Source organism: Hyperolius riggenbachi, chromosome 4, assembly GCF_040937935.1.
Source record: "Hyperolius riggenbachi isolate aHypRig1 chromosome 4, aHypRig1.pri, whole genome shotgun sequence".
Taxonomy (NCBI): domain Eukaryota; kingdom Metazoa; phylum Chordata; class Amphibia; order Anura; family Hyperoliidae; genus Hyperolius; species Hyperolius riggenbachi.
Window position 1 is genome coordinate 482,909,513 of NC_090649.1, and position 27,809 is coordinate 482,937,321.

Genomic DNA, 27,809 nt, shown 5'->3' on the forward strand with positions numbered 1-27,809 from the left:
GATGCGGATTTTCTGCATTTTACATTACAGTAAAAATCCGCCGACTTTAGCGGTTAATAGCAAATCCCCCTTAAGTCCTAGAAACACCACATTTTCAGGGTTTATTAAGCAGAATCTCCTGAACAACATGCAAAAAAAAGTTTTCAAAAAGACATTATAGTTTTTGAGAAAATCGATGTCAAAGTCGGGCGGAATTTCCGCGATTTCCGGCGGAAATCCGCCTAACACACTTGCATTACCGATTATGCAATTTCCGATCGGAATTTCAGAAATTGCATTTCCGTGGAATCCGAATGAGCATCCCTAGCTGCAGCGTGGAGAGAGCGACACGATTGACGAGAGCAACAACAGCGGTGTGTGAAATCTATAACCCTGCCAGAAATAACGGCTCTCAATTAGCTTTCAATCACCGCCGTCCGAAAGCGGTTTATCTAAACCAGTGTTTCTCAAACCTGTCCTCGTAACTCACCAGCAGTGCAAGATTTTCAGGCAACCTCACCTATTGCACAGGTGGGGTAATTACTGTCTCAGCTACAGGGAATCCACCTAGCTGAGACTCTAATTATCCTACCTGTGCACCGTTGGGGAGTCCCGAGGACGCGTACGTTAAAAAAGGGCGTCAGGAAAAAAGGGCGCAGGGTTTTAAACGATAAGCATGAATAACGTTTAAAAAAATTGTGCTATATTTCGTTTAAAAATAATGTTTTATAAAGTTATAAATCATTAAATAATGTGTATGAAATCGGCAATTGTAAAAACGTTAATGTTCCCTGTTTAAAAAGTGAAATGTATAATAATGTTTTATAAAACATTAATAAGAATTTTACTAAAACTATACCTAACCCTACTCTCACACAAAACTCTCCCTGTACCTACCCCTAGACCCCTGGTGGTGCCTAAACCTAAGACCCCCTGGTGGTGCCTAAACCTAAGACCCCCCTGGTGGTGCCTAAACCTAAGACCCCCCTGGTGGTGCCTAAACCTAAGACCCCCCTGGTGGTCCCTAAACCTAAGACCCCCCTGGTGTTGCCTAAACCTAAGATCCCCCTGTGATAAGCATTAATAACGTTTTAAAAAAATATTGTGCTGTTTTTCGTTTAAAAATAATGTTTAAAAAATTATAAATCATTAAATAATGTGTAATCATGAGAAGCAGTTATAAAACATTAAAAGTCTCCGGGCGCCGCTTTTAAAACGTTATTTTTCTCCTGCGCCCTTTTTTCCTGTTGGGCGCCCATTAAACGATATTTATTATAGGAGTGAATGGCGGCGCCCTTTTTGTCCACCTGCCTCATGCGCCCAAATTTCCTGCCTCCGAAAGATACGAGAAACACTGATCTAACCCAATGATGACTTCATATTACAACTCTTGATTTTATAACTTAGATAATCAATACAGTAAAGAAACTAATTCTCACTGACCTCATCCACGTTTTCAAAGGCGTTGATGACATCATATGGCAAACAGGACAGGAGATCAATTACAAACCATGTCTTCAAGTAGTTCATTCGTATTAGCTTTGGGTCCGAGATGACCTCCCCGGCAGGTCCTACAAAGGTGGTGTGAAAATTGAGGACGATGTCCACCAGAAAAATGACATCCACGATGCTGTCCACCACCAGCCAGGCTATGTTGTTCTGTTTGGTTTTGAAGGACACATTGTAAGGGACCAGGATAGCAGTGTAAAACGTTAATATCAAGATGACCCAGTCCCAGGTGGTCTTGAAGACACAGTAATGAAGAATGATATGAGGAGGGGTTTTCGGGGCTTCTTGCTTGTATTGCGGAAGAATTTCAGAGCCGAGCTGCAGTACCTTAAAGATATGGGCAATGATAAGGACAATGCACTGGTCTCACCCTCACCTGTATCATCTATTGGGAACTGTGTTTTATGCAAAAAATGCAAAAATGCTTTCATTCATATTGTTTGACATTGCACTATGAAACAATTTGTAAGTTTTTTTCATTTTTTATTTTTTTTTATTTTTTTTTTACTTCAGTCACATTCATTCATTGTTCAACACATACGGCTTGATTCACGAAGACAAATAGCACGCCTTATCAGAGTTAACACGCTTTATCAGAGTACAGCATAGCGAGCACTACAAACTTATGCCTACTAATAGGGCAGGACGAATGGCGCTCTTGTCAATGCCAGAGCCCCTATAGGTTCGTATGCTACTCTGATAAGGTGTGTTAACTTTGATAAGGCATGCTATTTGTCGTAGTGAATCAAGCCCATTCAGTGTTCTTTATCACATTAAAATTCATCACTTCAAAGTTGTCATTTTTTATTAATATTTTTACTATGCATTTATATAGCACCAACATCTTCCCCAGCGCTGTACAGAGTACATTGTCATGCCACTGACTGTCCTCAGAGGAGCTCACAATCTAATCCCTACCATAGTGCTATGTCTATGTATGTATCGTGTAGTGTATGTGTCGTAGCCTAGGGCCAATTTAGGGGGAAGCCAATTAACTTATCTGTATATTTTTGGGATGTGGGAGGAAACAGAAGTACCCGGGGGAAACCCACACTGACACGGGGAGAACGTACAAACTCTGTCCAGATCGTGCCCAGATAGGACCCAGCGCTGCGAAACGAGAGAGCTAACCACTACGCCAACATTTTACTTTATTTCACTGCGGGTTCGGTTTTTTTTATTCTCTAGTCTCCTACACTGCACCTTAAAAGAAACTTAAAGTTAAATAAATGCACCCAATTTAACTTACCTGGGGCTTCTTCCAGCCTCCTGTTGTCCTCCCGATCTCTTACGGTCATTCCGCTCTGCTGCAATCAGTAGCTGGGCTCCTCTGAAGGCTGGGCTCCTCCTGATTGCGCTCCCAACCTTTGACAAGAGCGTTCTCTCTTCACTGCAGCCATGTTCTGTTCCATTCCTGCTAACCATGCCCAGTGCAAGTCACATGACATGCAGGAGCTCTTGCAAGTCACATGACATGCAGGAGGTCTCGGGAGCAGGAGGCAGGTAAGCAGCACAACACATGGCTGAAGTGAAGAGGACAGGAGACCTGGCCCAGTGCTAATCTGCAGTGTGGGGAGGGCCTGCTGTCGGAAAGGGGGATATTTTACAGGGCACCGGCCACACTTGCTGTGGGTAGAGTGAAGAATTTTTCACTGGGGGGGGGCGCACGGTTTGTAGTTAAGCACCTGCCAGGAAGAGCAAGTCAATTTTAAAAAGCCAGTAGCTCCTGATCGATTAGACATATTAGGAGATTTTTTGCTCACCACTAAGTCCAATAAGGTTTCTTTTACACTTTGGTGCAAGTGTGACTGTTAACCCATTAGCAGCTTTATTAGAGTTATCTTGTTTGAGATAAATGTAGTGCTTTTGAATTCAGTTGGCAGAACTTGTTGCGCTGTAAATTCTTGGGATGCTGTGATCTCTCTCTGCTAGCAGAAAATATAGAAACTGAAAGCAGAAGTCCTCTGTTATTGTCTCACGCTGCCCCTAGTGACAAGTGGCCATAAATGCACATTGCAGTGGTACTAATTAAAAGCAGGGAAATATGAGAAATTAAAAAAAAAGGTACTAAAATAAATTAGTTTTCCCCATGAGTCCAGTCATAAACACTGGCGTCCTGTAATCTTATTACACAAGCACAGATGCTGTGCGTTTTCTGTACGCTACATGGATTCAGATGAATAAAACCTATAAAAACCTTTTAAAACTCCTCCATACAGTTATATACGACATGTTATTTTGCACTGATGGCTTTTCTCACTAATGAATCACAAAGTAATAGAGATCTATGAGCAATCGTGTTCTCCATTGGGGGAATTAATATCGTGTAAACAATCAATACCTCATTAATCCAGATAACGACATAATCCATAGGATAAAGAGAGGCCTATAGTACATTTTACAAGTCGAGCACATTCCTTGTTTACGTGATTTGTGGGACAGAGATATACCGTATGCAGCGCCTGCTGTACTCCAAAGACATTAGTAGGTTATGGTCAGCGCTGCGTAATAAGTTGGCGCTTTACAAATACAATAAAATAAATAAAATGGGCAAGGCAGGATGGGGCAGCCAGCTAGATACGGCTAGCGCATACGAGTAGGCACTTGTGGCAGATTAAACCTTCACACAGAGGCGTAGCTATGGGGGGGGGGGGGGGGCAAGGGGGGCACACATGTCCCTGGGTCGCAACACTGTGAGGACACTCAGCGCAGTTGCCACACCTCCTTATGCATGAGAGGTGGTTCGCTGGCTGCCCAGAAGTGCCGCTGCTTCTCTCCCTCCCTCTGCAGAAGAGTTCAGGATTATTAACAGCAGCAGAAAAGCGGGGCACATCTGCCTATCTAAAGGTGGGCACATCTGGCTATCTGAATAGAGGAAGGGGGCACATATGGCTATCTATATGGGGAGGGGGGGCTCAGCTGGCTATCTAAACAGCATTTGACTCCACCCACGACCACATTCTGATGTGTGGCCACACCCATTCTTGTCTTTGTCCTCCCCGGGCGCTGACAACCCTAGCTATGCCTCTGCCTTCATAAACAAATATAGAAGACTGGCACTTCTACAATTAGTATTTTTTTTCCAGCTGATGTAGGCCAACGTTTTGGGGCACGGAAGTCCCTTCTTCAGGGCAATTAAGGCTGTGCTATCCGGATATCTCCCAGTAAACCTGTGCGAGGTGGGCGTCAATCTTACCTGTCTGACGTCTTCTTCTTCCGTCCCTCGGCGCCTCCCCACAATGCACTCCACACGCGTCACGTGATTTCAAACACTTCCTACTTCAACCCGGAAGGAGGAAGTGTTTGTAATCACATGACCGCCACTTGGACCGCATCATGGGAGGCGCCGAGGGACGGACTGAAGAAGACATCAGACAGGTAAGATTGACCCCCCGCCCAGGTAACTGGGAGATATCCGGATAGAACTATCCGGATGTCTCCCGATTCCGGATTTGAGTAGCTCTGCTTGTAATAATTAGGAGTACACATGGAAAATACCTTCTGTATCTATTCATAGATGCTTAGTGACCACTAGCTGCCAGATCACTCCTACACCCCCCCCCCCCCCCCCCCCTCCCACCAAGTGACTATTCCAGACTGTTCACAATCAGATAAGGAGCGCTTAGTAATTGTTTTAACCAAACGCATGGGGAGCTGTGCATATAACAACACTTTATTGACACACGCGGTATCTAACATGCCCCCCACAGCCGGCTGTGACAGTGGGGGGGCATGTTAGTCACCTCCATGACGGGGCCTGAAGTAGGGTTTTTAAAAAGTATTTTAATTCAAGCAACCAATGCGGCATTCAAACTGTTAAAATAAAGAAAGAGTCTTGGCGTGTGTGACGGACAGAAGCTGCGGCGGAGAGGTCCTTGGAGGACTAAGCACTTGTCATTTCCCTGCTCTCGCCTGCCGTAATGGAATGTCTATGAGCAGACAAGGGCCATCAGATATGCTACAGGGGGGACGCTGGGAATTCACCAGATAACACATGTAATTCAAAAGAAGTGACATTTGAAATGTTAAACTATGCGCAGGTCTGCGGCCCGAAAATTCCTGCATAAAAGACGCCGTTTATCTTACGAAAACAAGAAAAAAAAAAAGTAATCCGCAACAGAAAATACATATAATATTCAGCAGAACGCCAGTCAGAAGGTTAAATAATTCTGTCACCTGGGTTAAAGCGATATTCCAAGCCTGGAAGGTTGGTGAACACTGCGTTTTCTTGGCCAATGAAGCAGAGTCTTAATTCTACTCTGAAGAGAACTCCAAACTTTCTTATGATGAAAGTACTTGAACAGAGGCGCCAAAATAGGTTAACACTGTTTTAATTTCCGTTTTTTAAAAAAGGATGTAGGGGTGGACTTACCTCATCAGTACACAGACACAATTCTGTTATTTTATGTCAAAAATGAACATTAGGTACTTCACACTGCAACGTGTTTCACAGGTGTCATCCCGCTTCATCAGGCAAATAAAGGAGCAAAACTAGTTAACCACTTGCCGACCAGGGGATATTACAGTGATCGGTGCTGCGTGGGCTCTACAGCCCGCAGCACCGATCAGGAGTGCAGCAGGGCGATCAGACTACCCCCCTTTTTTCCCCACTAGGGGGATGTCCTGCTGGGGGGGGGGTCTGATCGCCGCCAGCTGCATTTGCTTAGCGGGGGGGGGGGGCTCTTCAAAGCCCCCCTCCGCAGCGTTCTCCACCGTCTCGCTGCTCCCTCCCTTTCCCTGTGAGCTGCGCAGGACGGATTTCCGTCCTGCGCATTGAAGGATAGGCTTCAGCCTATCATATCCCGGCGATCCCCGGCCAATCAGAGGCCGGGGATCGCCGATCTGCCCTACGGCGCTGCTGCGCAGCAGCGCCGTATGATGTAAACAGCGGGGATTTCTTCCCCGTGTGTTTACATTTTGCCGGCGAGCCGCGATCGGCGGCTCTCCGGCTGTTCACGGAGACACCCTCCGTGAACTGACATGGAAAGGCCGCTCGATCGAGCGCCCGTTTCCATGGTAACCCGCAGACGACCAGTTTACGCCAATCGGCGTTAGTTGGTCGTCAAGAGGTTAAAGGGAACCTAAACTGAGGATATGGATTTTTCCTTTTAAAATTATACCGGTTGCCTGGCTCTCCTGCTGATCCTGTGTCTCTAATGCTTTCAGCCACAGCCCCTGAACAAGCATGCAGATCAGGTGCTCTGACTGAAGTCAGACTGGATTAGCTGTATGCTTGTTTCACGTCTGTGATTCAGCCACTACTGCAGCCGAGGAGATCAGCAGGACTGCCAGGCAACTGGTATTGTTTAAAAGGAAACATCCACATCCAGGGGCGTAGCTAGAAATCACTGGGCCCCCCTGCGATACTTTGGATGAGGCCCCCTCCCGCCAACCCACCCCATGCTTTCTGCACAAGTAAACTGAGAACCAATGTTAATCAATTGGCTAGAGCATGTTTTGCCCATGCAGATAAAAACTGACAGCAGTAAAGCATTGCAGGCATTTTCTTTATCAATTACATTAGTTGTGATAAAAAGGTGCATGTTTTCACACCTACAGACACACATGGTGTACAGAAAACGCATACGGAAAACTGACAGACGATTGTGCTCCCAGCCGCAGCTTATTACACTCACTCTGTCCATCTCTGATGGAACAGAACTGCCTCTGCAGACTTTATCCAGCATCACTACAGAACACAGCACTTGGGGAGGGGAGGAGAGGTTGGGGGCTGGGCGCTGTACAGAGGAGCCTGCTGCACACTGAATAGGGACTATCTACAAATCTTTGTCTACAAAACTTTGTATGATTTGTTATCAGTAGCTGAGCAGATGCAGTCATCAGAACAGTTGTGCAGAGAATAGAAAAGTTTTACTCTCTGTACCCATAGTTATCAGTCTCTCAGGACGGGGCCCCCTGTGGCTTCTGGGCCCCCCTGCGCTGCATCCCTTGCAGGGTCTATTGTTACGCCCCTGTCCACATCCCTCTCAGTTTAGGTTCCCTTTAAGGTCTGGTATAAAGCCAAGCGCCTCTGTGTGGAACCTTCATAGTTAAAATGTAGGAGCACACATTTGGTTCACAATAAGTAATAAGTACCAGTATTACTTTTAGCAATCCATTTTCAAATTTAAAAATCTTATTTTGTAGCTGTGCTTGCCTGCAGCTCTACAGATTCCCAAACAAATGTAAATTCTCTACACTGGCTACTGTCCTGTTCAGAAAGCAAGGTCTTAAAGAGAACCCGAGGTGGGGTTCTAAGAATTCTAACATCACACAGAGGCTGGGTCTACATATACTGCCCAGCCTCTGTTGCGATACCAATCCCCCATAAGCCACTCCCCCTGCGCTCTGCTATGCTCCCATAAATCACCCAGCCGTGCTGTCGACACACAGCTGTCGCAGCCGGCTGTTTACTTCTGTAAGTGTCAGTCTCGCCGCTACCCCGCCTCCTCCAGAGCGCTGCTCCCCGCCCGTGGTCCTTTCTTCCAATCAGCGGGGAGGGAAGGGCCGCAGGCAGGAACCTTATATAGGAAAAACACAAAATGCTCACAAATGTTTTTATTTTATTTTTTTAATCCGGCGATTGCGTTCGCATTTTTAACAACAAATACATTAGGCTTGATTCACTAAAGGGTGCTAAGTGTTAGCACGGCAGTGAAAAGTCGCTTTGCATGTGCAAACTACTTAGCACCCAAGTTAGTACGTGCAAACTACTTAGCACCCAAATTATCACGTGCAAAGCCTTCACACTTTAGTGAATAGAGCCCAGTCTATTTGACTGTGTGGGCAAAGCTCCATTGATTTCAAGGCTTTGCATGTGCAAACTAGGGTGCTAATTCGGTTGCACGTGCTAACTAGGGTGCTAATTCGGTTGCACGTGCTAACTAGGGTGCTAAGTAGGTTGCACGTGCTAAGTAGGATGCTAAGTAGGTTGCACGTGCTAACTAGGGTGCTAAGTAGGATGCACGTGCTAACTAGGGTGCTAAGTAGGATGCACGTGCTAACTAGGGTGCTAAGTAGTTTGCACGTGCTAACTAGGGTGCTAAGTAGGATGCACGTGCCAACTAGGGTGCTAAGTAGGATGCATGTGCCAACTAGGGTGCTAAGTAGGATGCACGTGCTAACTAGGGTGCTAAGTAGGATGCACGTGCTAACTAGGGTGCTAAGTAGGATGCACGTGCTAACTAGGGTGCTAAGTAGTTTGCACGTGCTAACTAGGGTGCTAAGTAGGATGCACGTGCCAACTAGGGTGCTAAGTAGGATGCACGTGCCAACTAGGGTGCTAAGTAGGATGCACGTGCCAACTAGGGTGCTAAGTAGGATGCACGTGCCAACTAGGGTGCTAAGTAGGATGCACGTGCCAACTAGGGTGCTAAGTAGGATGCACGTGCCAACTACTTAGCACCCTAGTTGGCACGTGCAAAGCTTTTAGGCGTGATAACTGAGTTGTGTCACACTCTTGTGAATCAATCCCATTGTATTTTTTCTTTTCCGGGTCAAAGAGTTAAAAAACGGAAATCGCTCTGCAAAAGCACTCTGCACAAAATCGTACCGCACAGTGGAGCGCCGGGAGGGGAAAAAAATGCTTAAAATTGTTTTAAAAAATTGAAAATCGCTGCTGCCGTCAGCGATTTCGATTTTAGATGTGAAGAAAGCCCAAAGGTTATTATGCTGTTGCTTTTCTTTTAGAGCAGAGAGGAAGTTGTGAGTTCAGGTCCGCTTTAGTGATGAACCTCCTCTGCAGACATCCCCGCTGCCTGGACAAGATTGCTCTGTGTACACCGATGTAATAAGCCTAGAATGAGTTTCTAGTCGCTAGCTGCGGCCGAGATGGTAATTTATCACAAGAGCCACTCTATCTGCTGCAGAAACCAGGCAATCTAACTCCTCTCCTGTGTTCAGCCAAGTTCCTGCACAATATCTACAGCAGCCTGCGAGATCCGCAGCAGGTAGAGTCCTCCACATCCCTCCTTTATTTCCCCCCTTAGACGGGATGAACACCGGACCACTCAGCTGTGTCAGAGCAAGCTGTGCCCCTGAATGCAAATGGCTCTCCGCCGCAGCCGCCTTAAACAAAGACAGAGGGAGAATATTAAAGCAGGCGCTGAGAGTTCCATCCGCTGCCCACATCATCCCCACCGCGCTCCAATATATCTGCATTACCCGGCGGCGGCTGACAGTCGTATGCTTTGTATCATTATGAATAAAGTGCATGCGATGCGGGCGATACACAGGAACGCAGCCATGCATGGGAATGAAAACAGCGGCGGAATCGCTGCTTGCGCTCATAAAATGGTTTTGTGTTCGACATCTCTGTCTTCTTTCTGAGTAACGGTTATTTTGTTTTGGCATCCAATGCGGCAACAGCTGCTTAAAGGGACTCCGAGCAGTACAGATGCATATCATTTTAAAGCTCTCTTTCTCCTCTTTCCAATGATATATAAACCGCCGCCCTACACCTTTTAGTTTTCGCTATATTCGCGATTGAAATTGCCGCGACAATTTAGGTGTCGCCAGAAAGAGGAGAAAGAGAGCTTTAAAATGATATCCATCTTTCCATAGTTACTTGTATTACAGAGGGCGACACTTTCCCCAGTGTCAGCAGCTCCATTCAGCAGAATGGAGCTGCTGACTTTAGGAAAAAGTCGCCCTGTGTAATGCAATGTAACTATGGAAAGATAGATATCATTTTAAAGAGACTCCGTAACAAAAATTGCATCCTGTTTTTTATCATCCTACAAGTTCCAAAAGCTATTCTAATGTGTTCTGGCTTACTGCAGCACTTTCTGCTATCACAGTCTCTGTAATAAATCAATGTATCTTTCCCCTGTCAGACTTGTCAGCCTGTGTCTGGAAGGCTGCCAAGTTCTTCAGTGTTGTGGTTCTGCTATGAACTCCCCCTTTCAGGCCCCTTTCTGCACACTGCCTGTGTGATATTTATATTAGTGCAGCTTCTCTCTGCTCTCTTATCTTTTAGAAGCTGGATAAATCATCCTCTGAGCTGGCTGGGCTTTCACATACTGAGGAAATTCAGACAAGGGCAAAGCTGTTTGCAGGAAGAAAAAAGAGCAGCCTGAAACTTCAGTGCATGAGAGCAGAAGGGGGAAAGAAACACACAAATGATCTCTTGAGATTCAAAAGGAAGGGTGTATACAGCCTGCTTGTGTATGGATGTATTTTCTATGTGTGGACATACTGTACATCAACCTACTTCCTGTTTTGGTGGCCATTTTGTTTGTTTATAAACAAACTTTTAAAAACTGTTTTTAACCACTTTTAATGAGGTGGGGAGCGGCGAAATTGTGACAGAGGGTAATAGGAGATGTCCCCTAACGCACTGGTATGTTTACTTTTGTGCGATTTTAACAATACAGATTCTCTTTAAAGCTCTCTTTCTCCTCTTTCTGGCGACACCTAAATTGTCACCCTACGACTTTTAGTTTTCTCTATTTTCGCGATTGAAATCGCGGTCGCGGCAATTTCAATCACGAATATAGCGAAAACTAAAAGGCGTAGGGCGGCGGTTTATATATCATTGGAAAGAGGAGAAAGAGAGCTTTAAAATGATATGCATCTTTCCATAGTTTCTGCACTGCTCGGAGTCCCTTTAAAGAGAATCTAACGAAAAAAAGTTCCCCTGGGGGGTAGTCACCTCGGTAGGGGGAAACCTTTGGATCCCATCGAGGCTTCCCCCGTCCCACGGCAGTCTCGCTGCAGCCCAACGCACCGCCGACAATTTGTCAGGCCGTGCAATATTTACCTTCCCTGGCTCCAGCGGGGGCGCTGTTGCGGCTCTCTGCTCGGAAATAGACGGAAATAGCCGATCTCTGTCGGGTCCGCTCTACTGCGCAGTCACAGGAGGCTTGCGCCTGCGCATTAGAGCGGACTGACAGCGATCGGCTATTTCCGCCTATCTCCGAGCAGAGAGTCGCTACTGCATCTGCGCTGGAGCCGGGAAGGTAAATATTTACATCGGGGAGCTTTATCGCTGCCGCCGTGGGACACAGGAGGACGGGGGAAGCCTAGATAGGATCCGGAGGCTTCCCCCTACTGAGGTGAGTACCCCCCTAGGGGAACTTTTGTAGTTACAGATTTTATTTAACACAGACAATCAGGCTGATAAAGGGTAACTGTAGTAAACAGATTCTAGGATTCTAAAATAAACACCTGTAAGGTATTAGCATGCTTAAAGGGACCCCGAGCAGTAAAAATAAACAAAATCAGTACTTACCTGAGGCTTCCTCCAGGCCACCGTAGGTCGGGAGGTCCCCCAGCGTCCTCCTGGCTCCTCTCCCGGTCCCGCTGCAGAATACACCACCGGCGACACCCGGGCCGAGTGTCGGGCTGACACTTCCTTATCGGTCCTCACGCCGGCCGGAGTGACAGTACTGCGCATGCGCTGTTTAGAGTTACAAAACCACGCATGTGCAGTAATGTCACGCCGGCCATAGCGGCTGGCGTGATGACACGTAGCGTCACAGGTATACAAAAAAGTCATTGGCTTCCCCCTAAATTGGCCCAAAACTACAAAACATACACTACATGATACATACATAGACATACGACTATGGTAGGGATAGATTGTGAGCTCCTCTGAGGGACAAGACAATATACTCTGCGCTGCGGAAGATGTCATCGCTTTATAAATACTGAATAATAATAAGAGTATAGATGTAATTTAATTGACTAGTGATTTGCCAAGATGCATTGTGGGATAGCTGTACAGAGCATAGATGCTTGCATGTCAAGATCACTAACAATGCAAATCTAGCATCTGTGCATAGCTTTCCAATGACACCAGTCCATTATATAACATGTTGTTCCCCAATATACTTTCCTCTGGCCTGGAAACCATGTTTCCTGCCTAGTGGCCGCTGTACATTACCTCAGCAAGGCGGGAGTGCTTGTGGACATTTTCCCCTTTATGGACGGTGGGAGCGAGCTGCTGTAAGACCCCTCTGCTGCTTGTCAGAGCTCTTGTTAGGCGTGCTAATTTCCCCCAGCCTGGAATAGAAATATCAAGTGTTAATATAACAGTTTACAAGGGAACAGGAAGTCTGTCCCCCGCATTTGGCTTCCTCAGCATAACAGACTATACTGTTGGTTCCCTTAAAATGTTTGTAATGCTCACAGCTCTCATCTCACAGGCCTGGTGCACACCAAAAACCGCTAGCAGATCCGCAAAATGCTAGCAGATTTTGAAACGCTTTTTCTTCTTTTTCTGTAGCGTTTCAGCTAGCATTTTGCGGTTTTGTGAAGCGTTTTTGGTGTAGTAGAACGCCTGGCAAACCGTGCCGTTTTTCAGAGCGGTTTGCGTTTTTCCTATACTTAACATTGAGGCAGAAACGCCTCCGCAATCCAAAATCTGCAGCAGCCCGGGAGTATGCGTTTCTGCAAAACGCCTCCCGCTCTGGTGTGCACCAGCCCATTGAAATACATTACCCTAGCGGATCGCAAACCGCAGCAGAACCGCTCTGGTGTGCACTAGGCCACAGAGCTGACAGCAAATAGAAGAAGACATATTCCTGCTAGTGGCCACTATGGATGGTCAATTAGATGCAAATAATTGCAAGTTGATGCAGCATTATGCAAATTTATGCAAATCAAAACCTGCTGAGGTAATATTTAAAGCGCTAGTCTGCTTTAGGCCTGAAACCCACTAGGAACGATTTTTCTGAGCGCTTTGCGATTTGAAAACTCTTGCTAATGTAATGCTATGGGTGTGATCCCACTTGGGCAATGCCATTTTATAAAAATCCCCCATAGCATGGCATTAGAAAGCGCTTATTCAAATCACTAGCGATTAGAAATCGATCCTAGTATGTTTCTGGCCTTCAGGGACCCAGCAAGAAAATTCATAGGGAATAGTTCTCCAATCACAGCACCCTCTAAATGCAGAAAGCGTTGTGATTGGCCCAATAGTGTGGGCGTAGTTTACTACAACCTATTGGAAACCTAGCACTTCAAGAGGGTGCTGCCCACCCAATCACGTTAGCTGAATTTCCCTGTGAAGTTTCCTGCCAGGTCCCCTAAAGTAGACTAGCGCCAGATTTATTTGGTCCATTTTCAAGCTGCATAAATTTGCATGCAAAATTTGCACAATTCTGAATCAAATTGAAATTATTTGCGCATCCTTGACCATCCCTAGTGGCAGCACGCACACATAAAGCTCTTTTCATGCAGGGACGGATCGGGGGGAGGGGGGGGGGCAGGGCAGGCAGGTATCCTAGTTTGTTGAATTCTTAAAAAGGCGGCAAAATATGGATGGGGAAATAAACTCTTGGCAGTTGGCAGCATTGGTATGCGGGCGCGGGAGCGTGATGCGTCGGCGCGTCTGGCTTATGTGTCGCTGGTAATGACGAGTGAGACTCGTCATTACCAGCAGGGAGATCTCTAGCTCTCTAGCTCCTCCCTCTGTATAGCAATCCCTCCCCTTCTTGGGTGGCGATTTACTGACCCCCCGTTTGTTGCAATCCCCCCTTTCTTCCACCTCTGGGGGTCGCAATTTACTTACCCCCCCCCCCCCCCCTGCAGCCATCCCTTATTCGGTGTAATAATACATACCGAGCCTTCGATCCTGCGGAGGGATGTCACAGAAGCTCTGCAGCTCCGTCTTCCCTGCTGAGGACACAGACACTCTGCTTGGTGACGTCACTAAACCGCGTGTCTGTGTCCCGACAGAGAAGAAGGAGCTGCAGAGCTTGTGTGACATCCGCAGGATCGAAGGCTCGGTATGTATAGTTACACCGGGCAGGGGATGGCTGCGGGGGGAGGGGGGGTTGCCACATGGGGGAGTTCTGTAAATCGCCACCCTTGAACAGTAGGGATAGGAGCGTAGGCGCCAAAACCTGACCTTGCCCCAGGCGCAACTTGGTCTAGATCCGTCCCTGTTTTCATGAGTATTTCACTTATGAGAAGAACCATACTAGGATAACTAAAAACCAGTGCTCCTTAATATTGTCACTTCATACCACATGACTGTTTGACTAGCGATTCTGACAGCCAATGAGAACAACTTAGTAAAGGTGGAGGGGCGGGCATTATATATACCTTTTTTGCCGCATATTGCAACATTGCAAAGAGGGTGGTTAAGGTTTGGAGGGTACGTTTATGCACCCCCAGGGGGTATTAGGGTTAGGCACCACATGGGGGTCTTAGTGTTAGGCACCACCAGGGGAGTCTTAAAGCCCATTTCCACTAGCCACCGCGCGCGGCTGGGAGACGCGCGGCGGCACTTCCGGATTCTCGGGTACGCAGCCGAATCCCAGAAGCCGTGCCATGCACGGCTATGGGATTCGCAGCCTCCTGCACGAAAACTGAGGGCAATGCTCGCCGAATCGCTAGGGCAAGCAATTCAGCCAGCGGGGCCATTATTTTCTATGGCAGAGTTTCCCCGAGCGATTTGCCTGTTTGGAAACTCTGCGGATTCGGCCCGGTTTCTGCGCTAGTGGAAACGGGCCCTTAGGGTTAGGCACCACCTAGGGTGTGATAGTTTTAGGCACCACCAGGGGGGTCTTAGGGTTAGGCACCACCAGGGGGGGTCTTAGGGTTAGGCACCACTGGGGGGGTCTTAGGGTTAGGCACCTCCAGGGCGGTCTTAGTTTTAGGCACCACCAAGGGGGGGTCTTAGGGTTAGGAAGCACCAGGGGGGGTTTACGGATAGGCACCTCCGGGGGGATCTAAGGGTTAGGCACCTCTGGGGGGGATCTAAGGGTTAGGCACCTCTTGGGGGGATCTAAGGGTTAGGCACCACGGGGGGGTCTTAGGGTTAGGCACCACCGGGGAGGGCTTAGGGTTAGGCACCACTAGAGGGTTCTGTGTGAGAGTAGGGTTAGGTTTAGCGATAGTAAAATATTGGTAAACATTACCGATTTTTTTACTATCGAAATCCAGCATAAGAATATCGCTAATAGTAGTGATATTCTACTAGCAGCGATCCCCTTGTGCCCTTTTTTCCAGGCGCCTTTTTTCTTGTATGCGATTTGGGCACCGGGTCACTTTAAGCAGCTGGCCCTCACTGTATATTATAGAGAAGGAGATGTATCTGAGCACTGAACAGTTTTTATTGGCTGGCTGGAGATGCCTTTGTGTCTCTGGAACAAGCTGCTATCTGATTAGCGCCATTACAGGAAGGAAAGCTTATCTGAGGGTAAAATACACACTGCTTCCTGTGAGCTAAACAGCCGAGAATCCCAGCTGAAGCCATTACTCAGTGGCCTGGCTTGGAATTCATCACCCGCTGAGATAAAAGGTCACAAATGGCCTTATGCAGCACAGGTCAAACAATAACAAGGGCATCTCTCTGGATAGATCTGGGGCCATGTACTGTAGGTACCAAACGACTTGTAATAGTCTGAATTGGTCAATGATTTTATATCAGTGGATGCAATGGACAACCACTGGATAATGACCAGTGGCCTACAAACAGCCATGGGCTCCTATGCAAATTTCACACTGCCCCCTCCTGTCCCGATTCATGAAAAAAGGCAAAGGAGCCCTTACCGAAAACAAAGGGGGCTGACGTAGGCACCTGTTATAAAAGCAGCAAAAAAAGGCAAATTTGGGTGCACGGTGGCAACTGCTATCGGGCGCCTCCAGGCACCGAAATGTACCTCCTCTGCCACAAATCGCAGCGATTTGAGATAGGGAAGGTACATTTTGACACACATCTCAGTTTTCCTTTAAAGGAAACATCAGGCAATATCCTCTCCATCTACTTACCTGGGGCTTCCTCCAGTCCCTGGCAGCCGCCATGTCCCACGCCGCAGCTCAGTTCTCAGCTGCCGGCCCCAGATCCCCGCCAGTGCAGAAGGAGACCTCGAGGTCGCCCTCTACTGAGCCTGCGCAAGCACCGCTGTCAAGAAAGTCCACGTTCTCCGGACTGTACTGCACAGGCACAGTAGTTCTATGCCTGCACAGTACAGTCCGGACAACGTGGACTTGATTGACAGCGGCTCTTGCGCAGGCTCAGTAGATGACAGCCTGGCGAGACATCTTGCCGGGACCGGCAGCTGGGAGCGGAGCTACGGCGTGGGACATGTCAGCAGCAAGGGGCTGGAGGAAGCTCCGGGTAAGTAGATCGGGGGAAGGGGGGTAGGGAATATTGCTTGATGACTCCTTTAAGGAATAAATACATTTTATAATTATGCATACATGTGTATTTTGATTTTACATTTTTTTGTTGATAGGTGTTGGATTAACGTGTGTATTTAATTTTTTTTTTTTAATTCAGCCTCACTATCTATCTCACTATCCACACATCACCCTTGCTGTAGCATGCTGCGACGTCACATGACCTCTGACCTTCCAGGCTGAACGATCTGCAATCAGCAGCCCTGCATCACACCACCGCAGCAAACTGCTGAGCGGGAGCATATGGAAATCAAGAGAAAACATCTCTATTTGCATAAATTGATTATCTCCAGGAGATGCAGGATGCGGTGGAAGCTGGCAGGAGCAGAGGTGACAGGAGGTGAAGCTAAAACAGTCCCGGCACTCAAAGATACGCAGAACGGTGACAGCAAACAAACAGCGACAGGCTTATGTAACTCTGCATCCCTGGAACACTGCGGAGAAAGATGAGCCTCCAGGGGGGCTTAACGACAGCCAATGAGACTCCCTGCGAAATTGTCATGGGGCCCCCAGAATCCAACCTCCCCCCCCCTCCTCTCCACACCCCCTCCCATGCACACCCCTTGCCCCAAGTTAACATGCAAGCAGAATAGCACAGGGACCAAGGTAATATTAACTGCTCCAGTGCTGCGGGTTTCTTCCAAGCATCACAGCATTCTTGGCTACCATTCGCCATTTCCCGATCACGTGACTCCCATCGGTCATGTGATTGGAAGCCATCGAATGGCAGCTGTGATGCTTGGAGGAGACCCATAATGCTGTAGCAGGTAAACATTACTCCACTACCTGTGTTATTCTGCATGTGGGTGAGTAGAGGTAGGAGGAGTGGGCCCACACAGCCCTTGGGCCCCACAGCTGTTTCAGGGGCCTTAGGGGTTATTGTTACGCCCCTGTCTCCCTAACCATACACATATTTACTTAATCAGTCCTGAGGGTTTGTTCACACTGCAGGCGTTTTCGGCTTTTCTTCGCCCGCCTGCGGTTTTTCAAAACGCCCCCCGACCGCATGGCCAATGAATTTCTATGAGAAGGTTCATATCAGCGCTGGTCGTGCGCGATGCGGTGCTCGTTTCGATTCCGCCTCAATGGAAGGTATAGGAAAATCGGCGAACGCGTACAAAAACGCGCATTATTGCGATTGCGTTGTTAAGAATACATACATTGCATTTATTATTTTCCAGGTAAAAGAGTTCACTTCCTGACTTGCGTCAGGGAGTGAATTACAAAACCGCTCGGAGAAAACGCTTAGAAAACCGCTAAGCACAAAAACAAATTGCCAACTCAAGCGCCGGGAGTCGAAAAAAACCCCAACGCGGACGGACACGCGAACGGAGCGCAATGTGAACAAGGCCTGAAAGAGGGACAAATGAGGAAGAAAGAGGGACTGTTGGTTTTGGTTTCTAAAGAGGGACTGTCCCTCCGAAAAACGGGACAGTTGGGAGCTGTGGCTGTGAGCCCCGGTAAAACATTTCCACGTGTCGGAATATGCGAGGATAAAAGCGGCATTATACAAACCCTTTGATGAGTCATCTTCGATAGGTTGCTTAAAGGCTGTGATGTCGCTGAAAGTGCAAAGAAACAATACCACTTTGTCCTGCTCATTTCTGATGGGGGCGATCTTCACAAAGAACCACACCGGAGTCCCTGAAAGACAAGACAACATCAGATGCTTCAAACCAGGCGCATTGTCATCACAGGTGCAGAGTTCAGCGCTAGAATACGGTACGGATCATTAGGGAACAGCCAGTCCACCGCTTCCTGCTAGGAAAGGAATTACCAATAGAAAAGAAATGAGTCTTTTGAAAGCCGTGAGATCATTTTGTCAAATCAGCTTGAGTAGTGACCTTCAGGACCCGTTTCCACTGGAGCCTAATCGCAGCGGTTAAGGCAAGCATGAAGTGAAAATAAACTTATGATATAATGAATTGTATGTGCAGTGCAGCTAAGAAATAGAATACTAGTATCAAACAAAAGAGTCTCATATTGTTTCCCAGGACAGGAAGAGTTAAGAAACGTCAGTTAATATCCATGCAAAAGAGCTTCTTTGAGCAATTCGACTAAACTTGGGTCCAATACAATCCTGTTTTCTGAAGCACTTAAACAGCCAAGAAACAATAAGAGACAGCTTGAGATAAGGTCTTTACTGCAAGATAGTTCAAAGGGTCATTATTTCTGCTTTGTTTTATAGCTTAAAAGGCAGAGGGTGGTTTCTAAACTGCAAATATGACAGAATGATGCAGTATTATAGCTAAATAACTGAAAATAAAAATGTGAGACTCTTCTCTTTGCTACTAATTTTCTATTCATTTTCTGTACTACACATACAATTCATTATATCAGAAGTTTTTTTTAAGCTTCAGGTTTGCTTTAAAAGGCTTTGAAGGCTACTTAAAAATCTATTTTTTACTCACCTGGGGCTTCTTCCAGGGCCGAGCAGCAGTTCTCAGTCCCTAGCCGCAGCTCCAGTTTCCTCAGTGTCCCCCGCTGGCCACCTGCAATTATGGTGACCCGAGGAAAGGTTGGCACTTCTGCGCCTGCACTCATGCCCGCGCAGGTGAGCCAGCGGGTTGCCTCAAAAGTCCCTTAAAGGGAACCAGAGATGAACGTTTCACACAAAATAAACATATCAGTCGATTGCTTGTAAAGAATAAATGCTCTACCTGATAATTTCGCCGCTCTGGTGTGCCTTTTTTAGAGTTTTTTATCCATTATTGCTCCAGGAAAAATCAAATATGGCCGCCGGCTCATATCCCTTCTGCTTCTGGGTTATGAGCTGTTCTGGATGTGCTGTCTAGGCTATATGAGACTAGGTTGCTATTTAGGCTATATGAGAAAGGCTGCTGCAGCCTTTCATCTGTGTGCTTTCATTTTGGTATGATGTGCAGCTGCCTGTAGGAAGTCTCTCTCATAGGAATGAAACTGCAGTCATCATCAGTATCTATGCAGACAGAGCACACAGGAATCATATCGCAGCCACACTTGTCTATTTCAGAGATTCTCTCTTAGCAGCAGCAACCCCTCCCATGTCATCACAGCTCTCAGTATGCAAAGCAGGAAATCTGAGCCAGGAGGTGGCAGGCTTGGGCTTGAAACGACTCCACAGAAGAGTGACTCAGCTATAATGATTCCAGGTCAAACCTAGACTGAGCCAGTCGGGGATTCTTATCGCAGCTGATAATAGATTAAATAAGCAGATAAGAATGAAACTAAAAGCAGGGTAGGGGATTACTGTCATGTTCCCACTGATAAATGTAATAAAATACATGAGGGTGCTTCGTCTCTGGTTCTCTTTAACACACTGGCTTTAGCAACTGGCTGTATTGGAGCCAATAGTTACAACGTGTTTTGGGCGGAGAGCCCTTCATCAGGCTTCAAACCTTCCCTACCTTAGGCCCAGGACGCACTACTGTAATCACTGATTGCAGTCGCAAGCAACCGCTCAGCGTTTCTTATAGCGTTTTGTACAGCAATTTCAACAGCTATTCTCAGTGGTTTTTGCAGCAATTTTATTTTAGTGCTAGTGATTGCGAAAGGGATTACGATCAGCGACTTGCCATTTCGAAGTTCTGCAAGGGTTTTTTGGGGGGTAAGCTGGTTGTTTCTGGATAGTACAAGAGCTGCAAAATTCATTAGAAATCACAATGTATATAGGTTGAAAAGCGAATTTGCAGCGCTCCTATACTTAAAATTGAAAGGCCATCGCTAGCAAAATGCATTGCGCCACATACAGTGAAGCATACAGTCAGTGAAAAGTATGTTTCACAGTCACTGTTAACATTGCATACAAAGTGATACAACGCCACACGGGTTATACCGCAAAGCACCGGCCACACTGTGAACATTCCATAGGTGGTACATTGCAGTGCGGCAAGCCGTGTTACAAAGCGGCCATTATGCCCAATCACAGTGCACCACTGTAAACCAAGCCTGAGGGTTAGAAATAGGGAAAGAAGGAGGGGAGGCATGGGTTAGGCGTTAGGAAGGACTATATGTTGGGGGAAGGTTTTCTTGGGAAAAAGCTCTGTTACTATGGTGATTTAGTGTGTATCAGCGGCTATGCAGAGCAGGAGACCAGCGGCAATTGAGCGGTGATCGGAACCAGGGAGGTGAGTTGCTCTTCACTGAATGCTTCCTGCTAAACTAACTCTGCATCGGAGGGGGAGCACGGAGTGCGGCCCGAGAGAGGAAGGGAGGGAGAGGTCAGGCCGCCCTCCCCGCAGCTACGGCCATGCCCCCCAACTGTCCCGAATCCTGTGGGACTGTCCCGATTAGGGGGGGCTTTCCCGTTCTCCCATTATGACCCCCCAGTGTCCCGGCTGGCTGGGGGGTCAGATGTGAAAAAAAATGACAAAGGCGCCAGCCGCGCAGATGCGGTGTGTGGGATGCAGGTCCGGCATAATATTCTCCTTCCCTCCCTCCTAATGTGCCCCCCAGTGTCCCCCCTGTTTGCAAAGCAAGTGTGCGCAGCGGAGCGGGCTGTCATTTAATCTTACCATTCATCCTTGCGTATTGGGATCTGGTTTTACTCTACTTTCTGTGACGTCACAGGAAGCGGGAAGAAGAGAAGAGCCAGATGCCGGTAAACAAGGATGGGTGGTAAGATGACAGCCCGCTCCGCTGCGCACTTTACTCTGCAGGGGGACACTGGGGGGCACATTCGGATGGAGGGAGGGAGAATATGATGCCGGAACCGCATCCCACACACTGCATCTACGCGGCTGGCGCCTCAATCATTTTTTCCCCCTCCTCTCCAGGGGCACCCTCCTCCCCACCCACGGGCACCATCACCCTCCTACCCACCCACGCAGTGGCGTAGCTAAGGAGCTGTGGGCCCCGATGCAAGTTTTACAATGGGGCCCCCCAAGCACTCTATACATAACAATTGATATGGCGCACCAAAACCTGCCAATGGCAACTACAGTGTCAGAGGTGCAAGAAGGGGATGGGGAACAGTTTGTTAATGATTATCACTATTCAAAGTATCTATAGAATCGATTATTATGAGCACAGGACCAATAGAGAGCTAATACTGTGGTTGAGGGAGGGCCCCACGGGGCCCCTCTGGCTCAAGGGCCCCGATGCGGTCGCAACCTCTGCACCTCCTATTGCTACGCCCCTGCACCCACGCGCACCATCACCCTCCTTCCTACCCAGGGGCAGGGTTATTTTCTATTTATTTTTTTTAAATTTAAATGCCCGTTGTGGTTTTAATTAAAAAAAAAAAAATCATATGAAATGATGTATGCGTGACTAGAGGTGTGTCAGGGGTGTGGTTGGGGGTGTGGCCTAAATGTCCCGCTTTCTTATTTCAAATGTTGGGAGGTATGGCTACGGCTCCCCCTCCAGTATGAGGGTAGGGTACCTACCTATTTAGCCTATACTAGGGGTACCTACCTATCTAGCCTCAACTGGGGGTACCTATCTAACCTATACTGGGGCAGCTACCTATCTAACCTATACTGGGGGAACCTACCTATCTAGCCTATACTGGGGGTACTTACCTATCTACCCAATACTGGGGGTACCTACCTATCTAGCCAATACTGGTGGTACCTACCTATCTAGCCAAAACTGGGGGTACCTACCTATCTAGCCAATACTGGTGGTACCTACCTATCTAGCCTAAACTGGGAGTACCTACCTATCTAGCCTAAACTGGGGGTACCTACCCGCTTTCTCATTTCAAATGTTGGGAGGTATGGCTACGGCTCCCCCTCCAGTATGAGGTTAGGGTACCTACCTATCTAACCTATACTGGGGGCAGCTACCTATCTAACCTATACTGGGGATACCTACCTATCTAACCTATACTGGGGGCAGCTACCTATCTAGCCTATACTAAGGGAACCTACCTATCTTATCTATACTGGGGGTACCTACCTATCTAACCAATACTGGGAAGACCTACCTATCTAGCCTATACTGGGGGTGCCTACCTATCTAGCCTATACTAAGGGAACCTACCTATCTAACCTATACTGGGGCAGCTACCTATCTAACCTATACTGGGAGTACCTACCTATCTAACCTATACTGGGGCCACCTACCTATCTAGCCTACACTGGGGAAACCTACCTATCTAACCTATACTGGGGGCAGCTACCTATCTAACCTATACTGGGAGTACCTACCTATCTAACCTATACTGGGAGTACCTACCTATCTAACCTATACTGGGGGCACCTACCTATCTAGCCCATACTGGGGAAACCTACCTATCTAACCTATACTGGGGGCAGCTACCTATCTAACCTATACTGGGAGTACCTACCTATCTAACCTATACTGGGGGCGCCTACCTATCAGCCTATACTAAGGGAACCTACCTATCTAACCTATACTGGGGGCAGCTACCTATCTAACCTATACTGGGAGTACCTACCTATCTAACCTATACTGGGGGCACCTACCTATCTAGCCCATACTGGGGAAACCTACCTGTCTAACCTATACTGGGGGCAGCTACCTATCTAACCTATACTGGGAGTACCTACCTATCTAACCTATACTAGGGGCAGCTACCTATCTAACCTATAATGGGAGTACCTACCTATCTAACCTATACTGACGGGGACCTACCTATCTAACCTGTATCTGGGACACATGCCTATCTAACCTATACTGGGGCAACTATACTGGCTACCTATATTGGGGGCACCTACCTGGCTAACCTTTACTGCGGGCAACTTTACTGGCTCACCTATGCCTGTCTAACCTATACTGGGGGGACTTATAGCTGGCTACCTATACTGAGTGCAACTAGACCTGGCTAACCTATACTGCAGGCACCTATACCTGGCTCCACGAGGAAGGGGGGGGGGGGGGGGCGCACTTTTTACACCCTAGCCCTGGGTGTATTTTTTCCTAGAAGCTGCCCTGAATGTTAGACATGGAAGAGGAGGCTGCACAAGGAATAGGAGGGGGCTGCTGTACATGAATGTTAGGCAAGGAAGAGGGGGCTGCACAAGGAATAGGAGGGGGGCTGCGGTACATGAATGTTAGGCATGGAAGAGGGGGCTGCACAAGGAATAGGAGGGGGTGCTGTACATGAATGTTAGACATGGAAGAGGGGGCTGCACAAGGAATAGGAGGGGGTGCTGTACATAGAAGGGGAGTGGCAAGAAAGTTGGCATAGGAGCGGAAAAAGTATCAATCCGGCCTTATTTTTCACATTCTGCAAAATTAAAATCTTTTTTTCTCCCCACAGTTGTCCTTTGAATTACGCAAATGCTGTGTTTGTGGAATCACTCTATATGCCAGTAACATCCTCGGCATCTCGGCGGAACGCTCGATCCGTGAATGCAAATAGATTGGCACAAGCGCGGCTCTGAACCAGCGCTGGATAACGAGCTGAGGTGATTTGGCGATTTACCAATCATGCAGAACTCATTGTTCGTTAATGATCGCTGCAGCAGTGAATAGAGCATCATCGGGAGGAGAAAACAATACAATTATATTAACTGTCGTGTAACAGCGACGAAAAGCTTGAAAACAAAATAAACCTGAATATACATAAGGAGCAAAACAACCAGGAGGGGGCTGCGGTATCCGCATACTTACTGTTCTTCTTATACATTAAAATTTCAAAGGAGTTCATTTCGTAATTCTCGAAGGTCTGCCTGACTTTTTCGATGGTCTCTTTGTCCGTCAGCTCCCCGTACATAAAGCTGGAATAAGCACAGGAGAGGTATTAATAATCATACTAATAATAAGTAACCTCAGTCACTTCACAGACACAAGCAGGATGTAACTAACATGTATGGGGCCCCCTGCAAAAAAATTGCATGGGTCCTCCTAGGTCAATAGCTCCACCCCCCCCCCAAGGGACCGGTAGCCGGTAAGCAAACAGGCCGTCCACGATGCAGAGTAGCGCAGGTTGCATTATACTTGCCTGCCTCCATTGCCGCGTATCTCCGTGGATCACAGCAGCAGCACTCTCTGCTGCCACTTCCCGATCACATGACCCCCATCCGTCATGTGATAGGAAGCCAGTGTCCCTGGACTTAGGTATTACCTGCTTCCACTGCTGCGGGTCTCTTCTGTGCATCACAGGACACTATCTCTGCTGCCATTCACTGATATCACATGACATGACGGATGCAAGTCATGTGACCGGGAGCTTGGAGAAGAGCAGCAGAGTGTGTTGCTGCTGGGAAGCACAGAGATCTGTGGCGCTGGAGGCAGCTAATACCTACGTCCAGCGACGTGGGTCTCCTCCATGCATCACAGCACACTCTCTCTGCTGCCATTCACTGGCTCCCTATCACATGACGGATGCAAGTCATGTGATCGGGAGCTTGGAGAAGAGCAGCAGAGTATGTAGCTGCTGGGAGGCACAGAGATCTGCAGCGCTGGAGGCAAGTAAATATATTTACTCCCTTTGCTACTCTGTATGCAGATGGTAGGAGGAGGGGCCCCCAAAGCCTCCGGGCCCCTTTGCAATTGGGGGGGTCACGGGGGCTATCTGTATGCCCATGGTGAGCTCCATTCATCAAAGTGCGTGAGGCAAGAACAGTTTGTGTTGCCCCACACTCTGCAATAGGCGGCGATCTGCCAGCCGGATCGGAAGGCCGAAACCAGGTTGGGATTTGGAGAAGTGGGCAGCTATATACTTCCAATTACTGTATATCTGCACTTAGCACTTTATGTGTAATATTGTTGAAGTCTTGTTTACGCACCAGGGTCCTATTTCCAACGATGTGAGTTCTGGTTTCTGGAACTGTTTTTAACTGGTTTAACCACTTGAGAACCATGGTGTTAAACCCCCCTAGTGGCCAGGCTATTTTCTACTTAATTGGCCACTGCAGCTTTAAGGCCAAGCTGCAGGGCCGCACAACACAGCACACTAGTGATCCCCCCCTCCTTTTTTCCCCACCAACAGAGCTCTCTATTGGTGGCGTCTGATCGCCCCTGCAGTGTTTGTTTGTTTTTATATAAATAGTTTTATTTATTTTTTTATATTTCTTACTATTTTTTAATCCAAACCCCTCCCTCCCCCCAGCCGGCTAATCATGTCGATCGGCTGTCATAGGCTTCTGCCTAGGAGAGCTGATCGCTCTCTTGTCCCCCAGGGGGACAGCGGTGTCACACGAATGTCCCCAGTACAGCGCTGCTGCTGATCGCAGCGCTGTACATGTAAATACACGGTTTCGCCGTGTAACAGTCTTCCGAGCGGCGATCTCCTGCAAACTGAAGTTTTAACTTGGTTTCACTTTCGCAATGAGCATTAAAAGGGTTAAGCCTCAGTGTTAACTGTATGAGGAGAGCTGCCTTGGCACAGCTCTTCTGCAGTCCATTCACTGTTTCTGATAAGAACTAATCAGACACTTTTATCTGGCTAAACAAATACAAAGGGAATTTCTTCAGCAACCATATGCGGACCAAATACTTTTCATTGTGGGCTGTGCAAGAGTTCGGGCCTACTTTAAGTGATGTAATGGTGGTAAGTAAAGCCATGCATTGCTTCCTTTACCTGCATGTGCTACTTTTTTGCATAACTTCCGCTCGATGGTATCCGGAGAGCTTGCAGAAGCCGTCATTGCTGTAGACAATTGGCCAATCCACTATCTGGGCATTACCCAAGACAAAATTAGTTTCTGTTCCAAAAAAACATGAAAAACATTTTACTGGCACAATGATTGCATTCAGTCAGTCACCAACCAACCAACACTGATAATATCCTTGTGAGCTGGAATCATTTAATAAAGTAAAACTACTCTACAGAAATGATCCCTGTGGGTGATTCACAGAGAAGCTTGTGGCTGTTTTGATCAGGTGACTCATTTGTAAGTCTCTGACTGGCAGGCTGCAATCATGTGCTCACGTTCCTGCCTTCCTGTTTAAGCCCACATAGGCAACAAAACTGAGGCATAATCCCATGACTGCAACCAGCCAATCAGAAACGTACAGATCAGTTGCCTGAGGCATGAACTGTCTCTTGGGGGAAGAAATAAGGTGAAAACGATATCTTGTTGGATGATCTGCTTTACTGAACTCGGACATGACCGCTTGTCTTTCTACCATGTAATTGTTAAAGACCAGCTCTGTATGATGTACCTCTATCTGTACCTGGGCTGACCCTTCATGGATTAAGTTCAATAACACAAATTGAGGAATATGCAGCTACAGGTATACCTTACCTCTTTATACTCAATCTCTTTACAAGTGACTACTAGTTAATATACATACTTCCTGTTTGTTTGGCTGTGTAAAAGACGGACATTGACGTTTGATGTGAGACATGGATATATAGTTTGAGTCCATAAGAACATTTTATGCATTCATATGGAATAATAATCTCTACCAAAGCTAATACCGGTAGCAGCACAAAAAATTAAGAAGGTAGGTTGGGTTTTTGGATACACTCCTGATTATTAGGCCCCGCCTTTCTCTGCTCAATAGCAACACAGAGAATGCTGGATGCTCCTTTTTTCCACAACTAATAGAGCTGAATAGTACAGAATAATACAGAATATAACAAAATAAACAAAAAAACATTAGATTGTATTTTATTAGAAAAAAACGCCCTTGGCAGACTAGCTATTTGCAATAATTTGTGTTACACTAGACAAGACAGAACATTTATATCTCGCTTTTCTCCTGGAGAACTCAAAGCCCCAGAGCTGCAGCCACTAGGGTGCGCCCTATAGGGCATAACGGTGTTAGGGAGTCTTGCCCAAGGTCGCCTTACTGAATAGGTGCTGGCTTCATGGACATCGAGTGTTCTGGATATGATGATGCAATGTACTTAAATAACGTCCTGGCATGAAGGGTTGGAGTGATTAGGATATGCAGACAAACAGGGGATCCCCGCCATCCACACCTAGGTGTCCCCACATGTGACTGCATGCAGCTAATCATCTCAGATCTGACAATAATGCCAGAAACACCTGACCTGCTTCATGCTAGTTCAGGGGCTATGGCTGAAAGTATTAGGGGCAGAGGACCAGCAGGATAGCCGGGCAACTGGTATTGCTTAAAAAATGAAATAAATAAGGCAGCCTCCATATACCTCTTACTTCAGGTTTTTTTTATATGGAACGGTTGTTTACAACAGAATTAAATTGCAAATTGATTTGTACAGCATTGATATATAACTGATCAGTTAATATGTAAATGAAACCTGCCCAACCTACATTTCTAATCTTACTCAGAGGTACACACCTAGCCGCTCACTCCTCTCCTCCAAT

General features: G+C 47.2%; 1 protein-coding gene across 1 annotated transcript in view; it reads right to left on the reverse strand.

Annotated features, from left to right (window-relative positions):
* Window positions 1-26,842, reverse strand: part of KCNH1 (potassium voltage-gated channel subfamily H member 1) — a 423,679-nt gene extending 396,837 nt beyond the window's left edge. The window contains exons 1-6 of the mRNA XM_068233463.1: window positions 26,809-26,842; window positions 26,093-26,216; window positions 24,181-24,287; window positions 18,136-18,264; window positions 12,374-12,492; window positions 1,423-1,815 (exon numbers count right to left, since the gene is read on the reverse strand). Coding sequence (XP_068089564.1) covers window positions 1,423-1,815; window positions 12,374-12,492; window positions 18,136-18,264; window positions 24,181-24,287; window positions 26,093-26,216; window positions 26,809-26,842 — 906 coding nt within the window. The remainder of the gene's footprint in view (window positions 1-1,422; window positions 1,816-12,373; window positions 12,493-18,135; window positions 18,265-24,180; window positions 24,288-26,092; window positions 26,217-26,808) is intronic.
* Window positions 26,843-27,809: the final 967 nt, after the last annotated feature.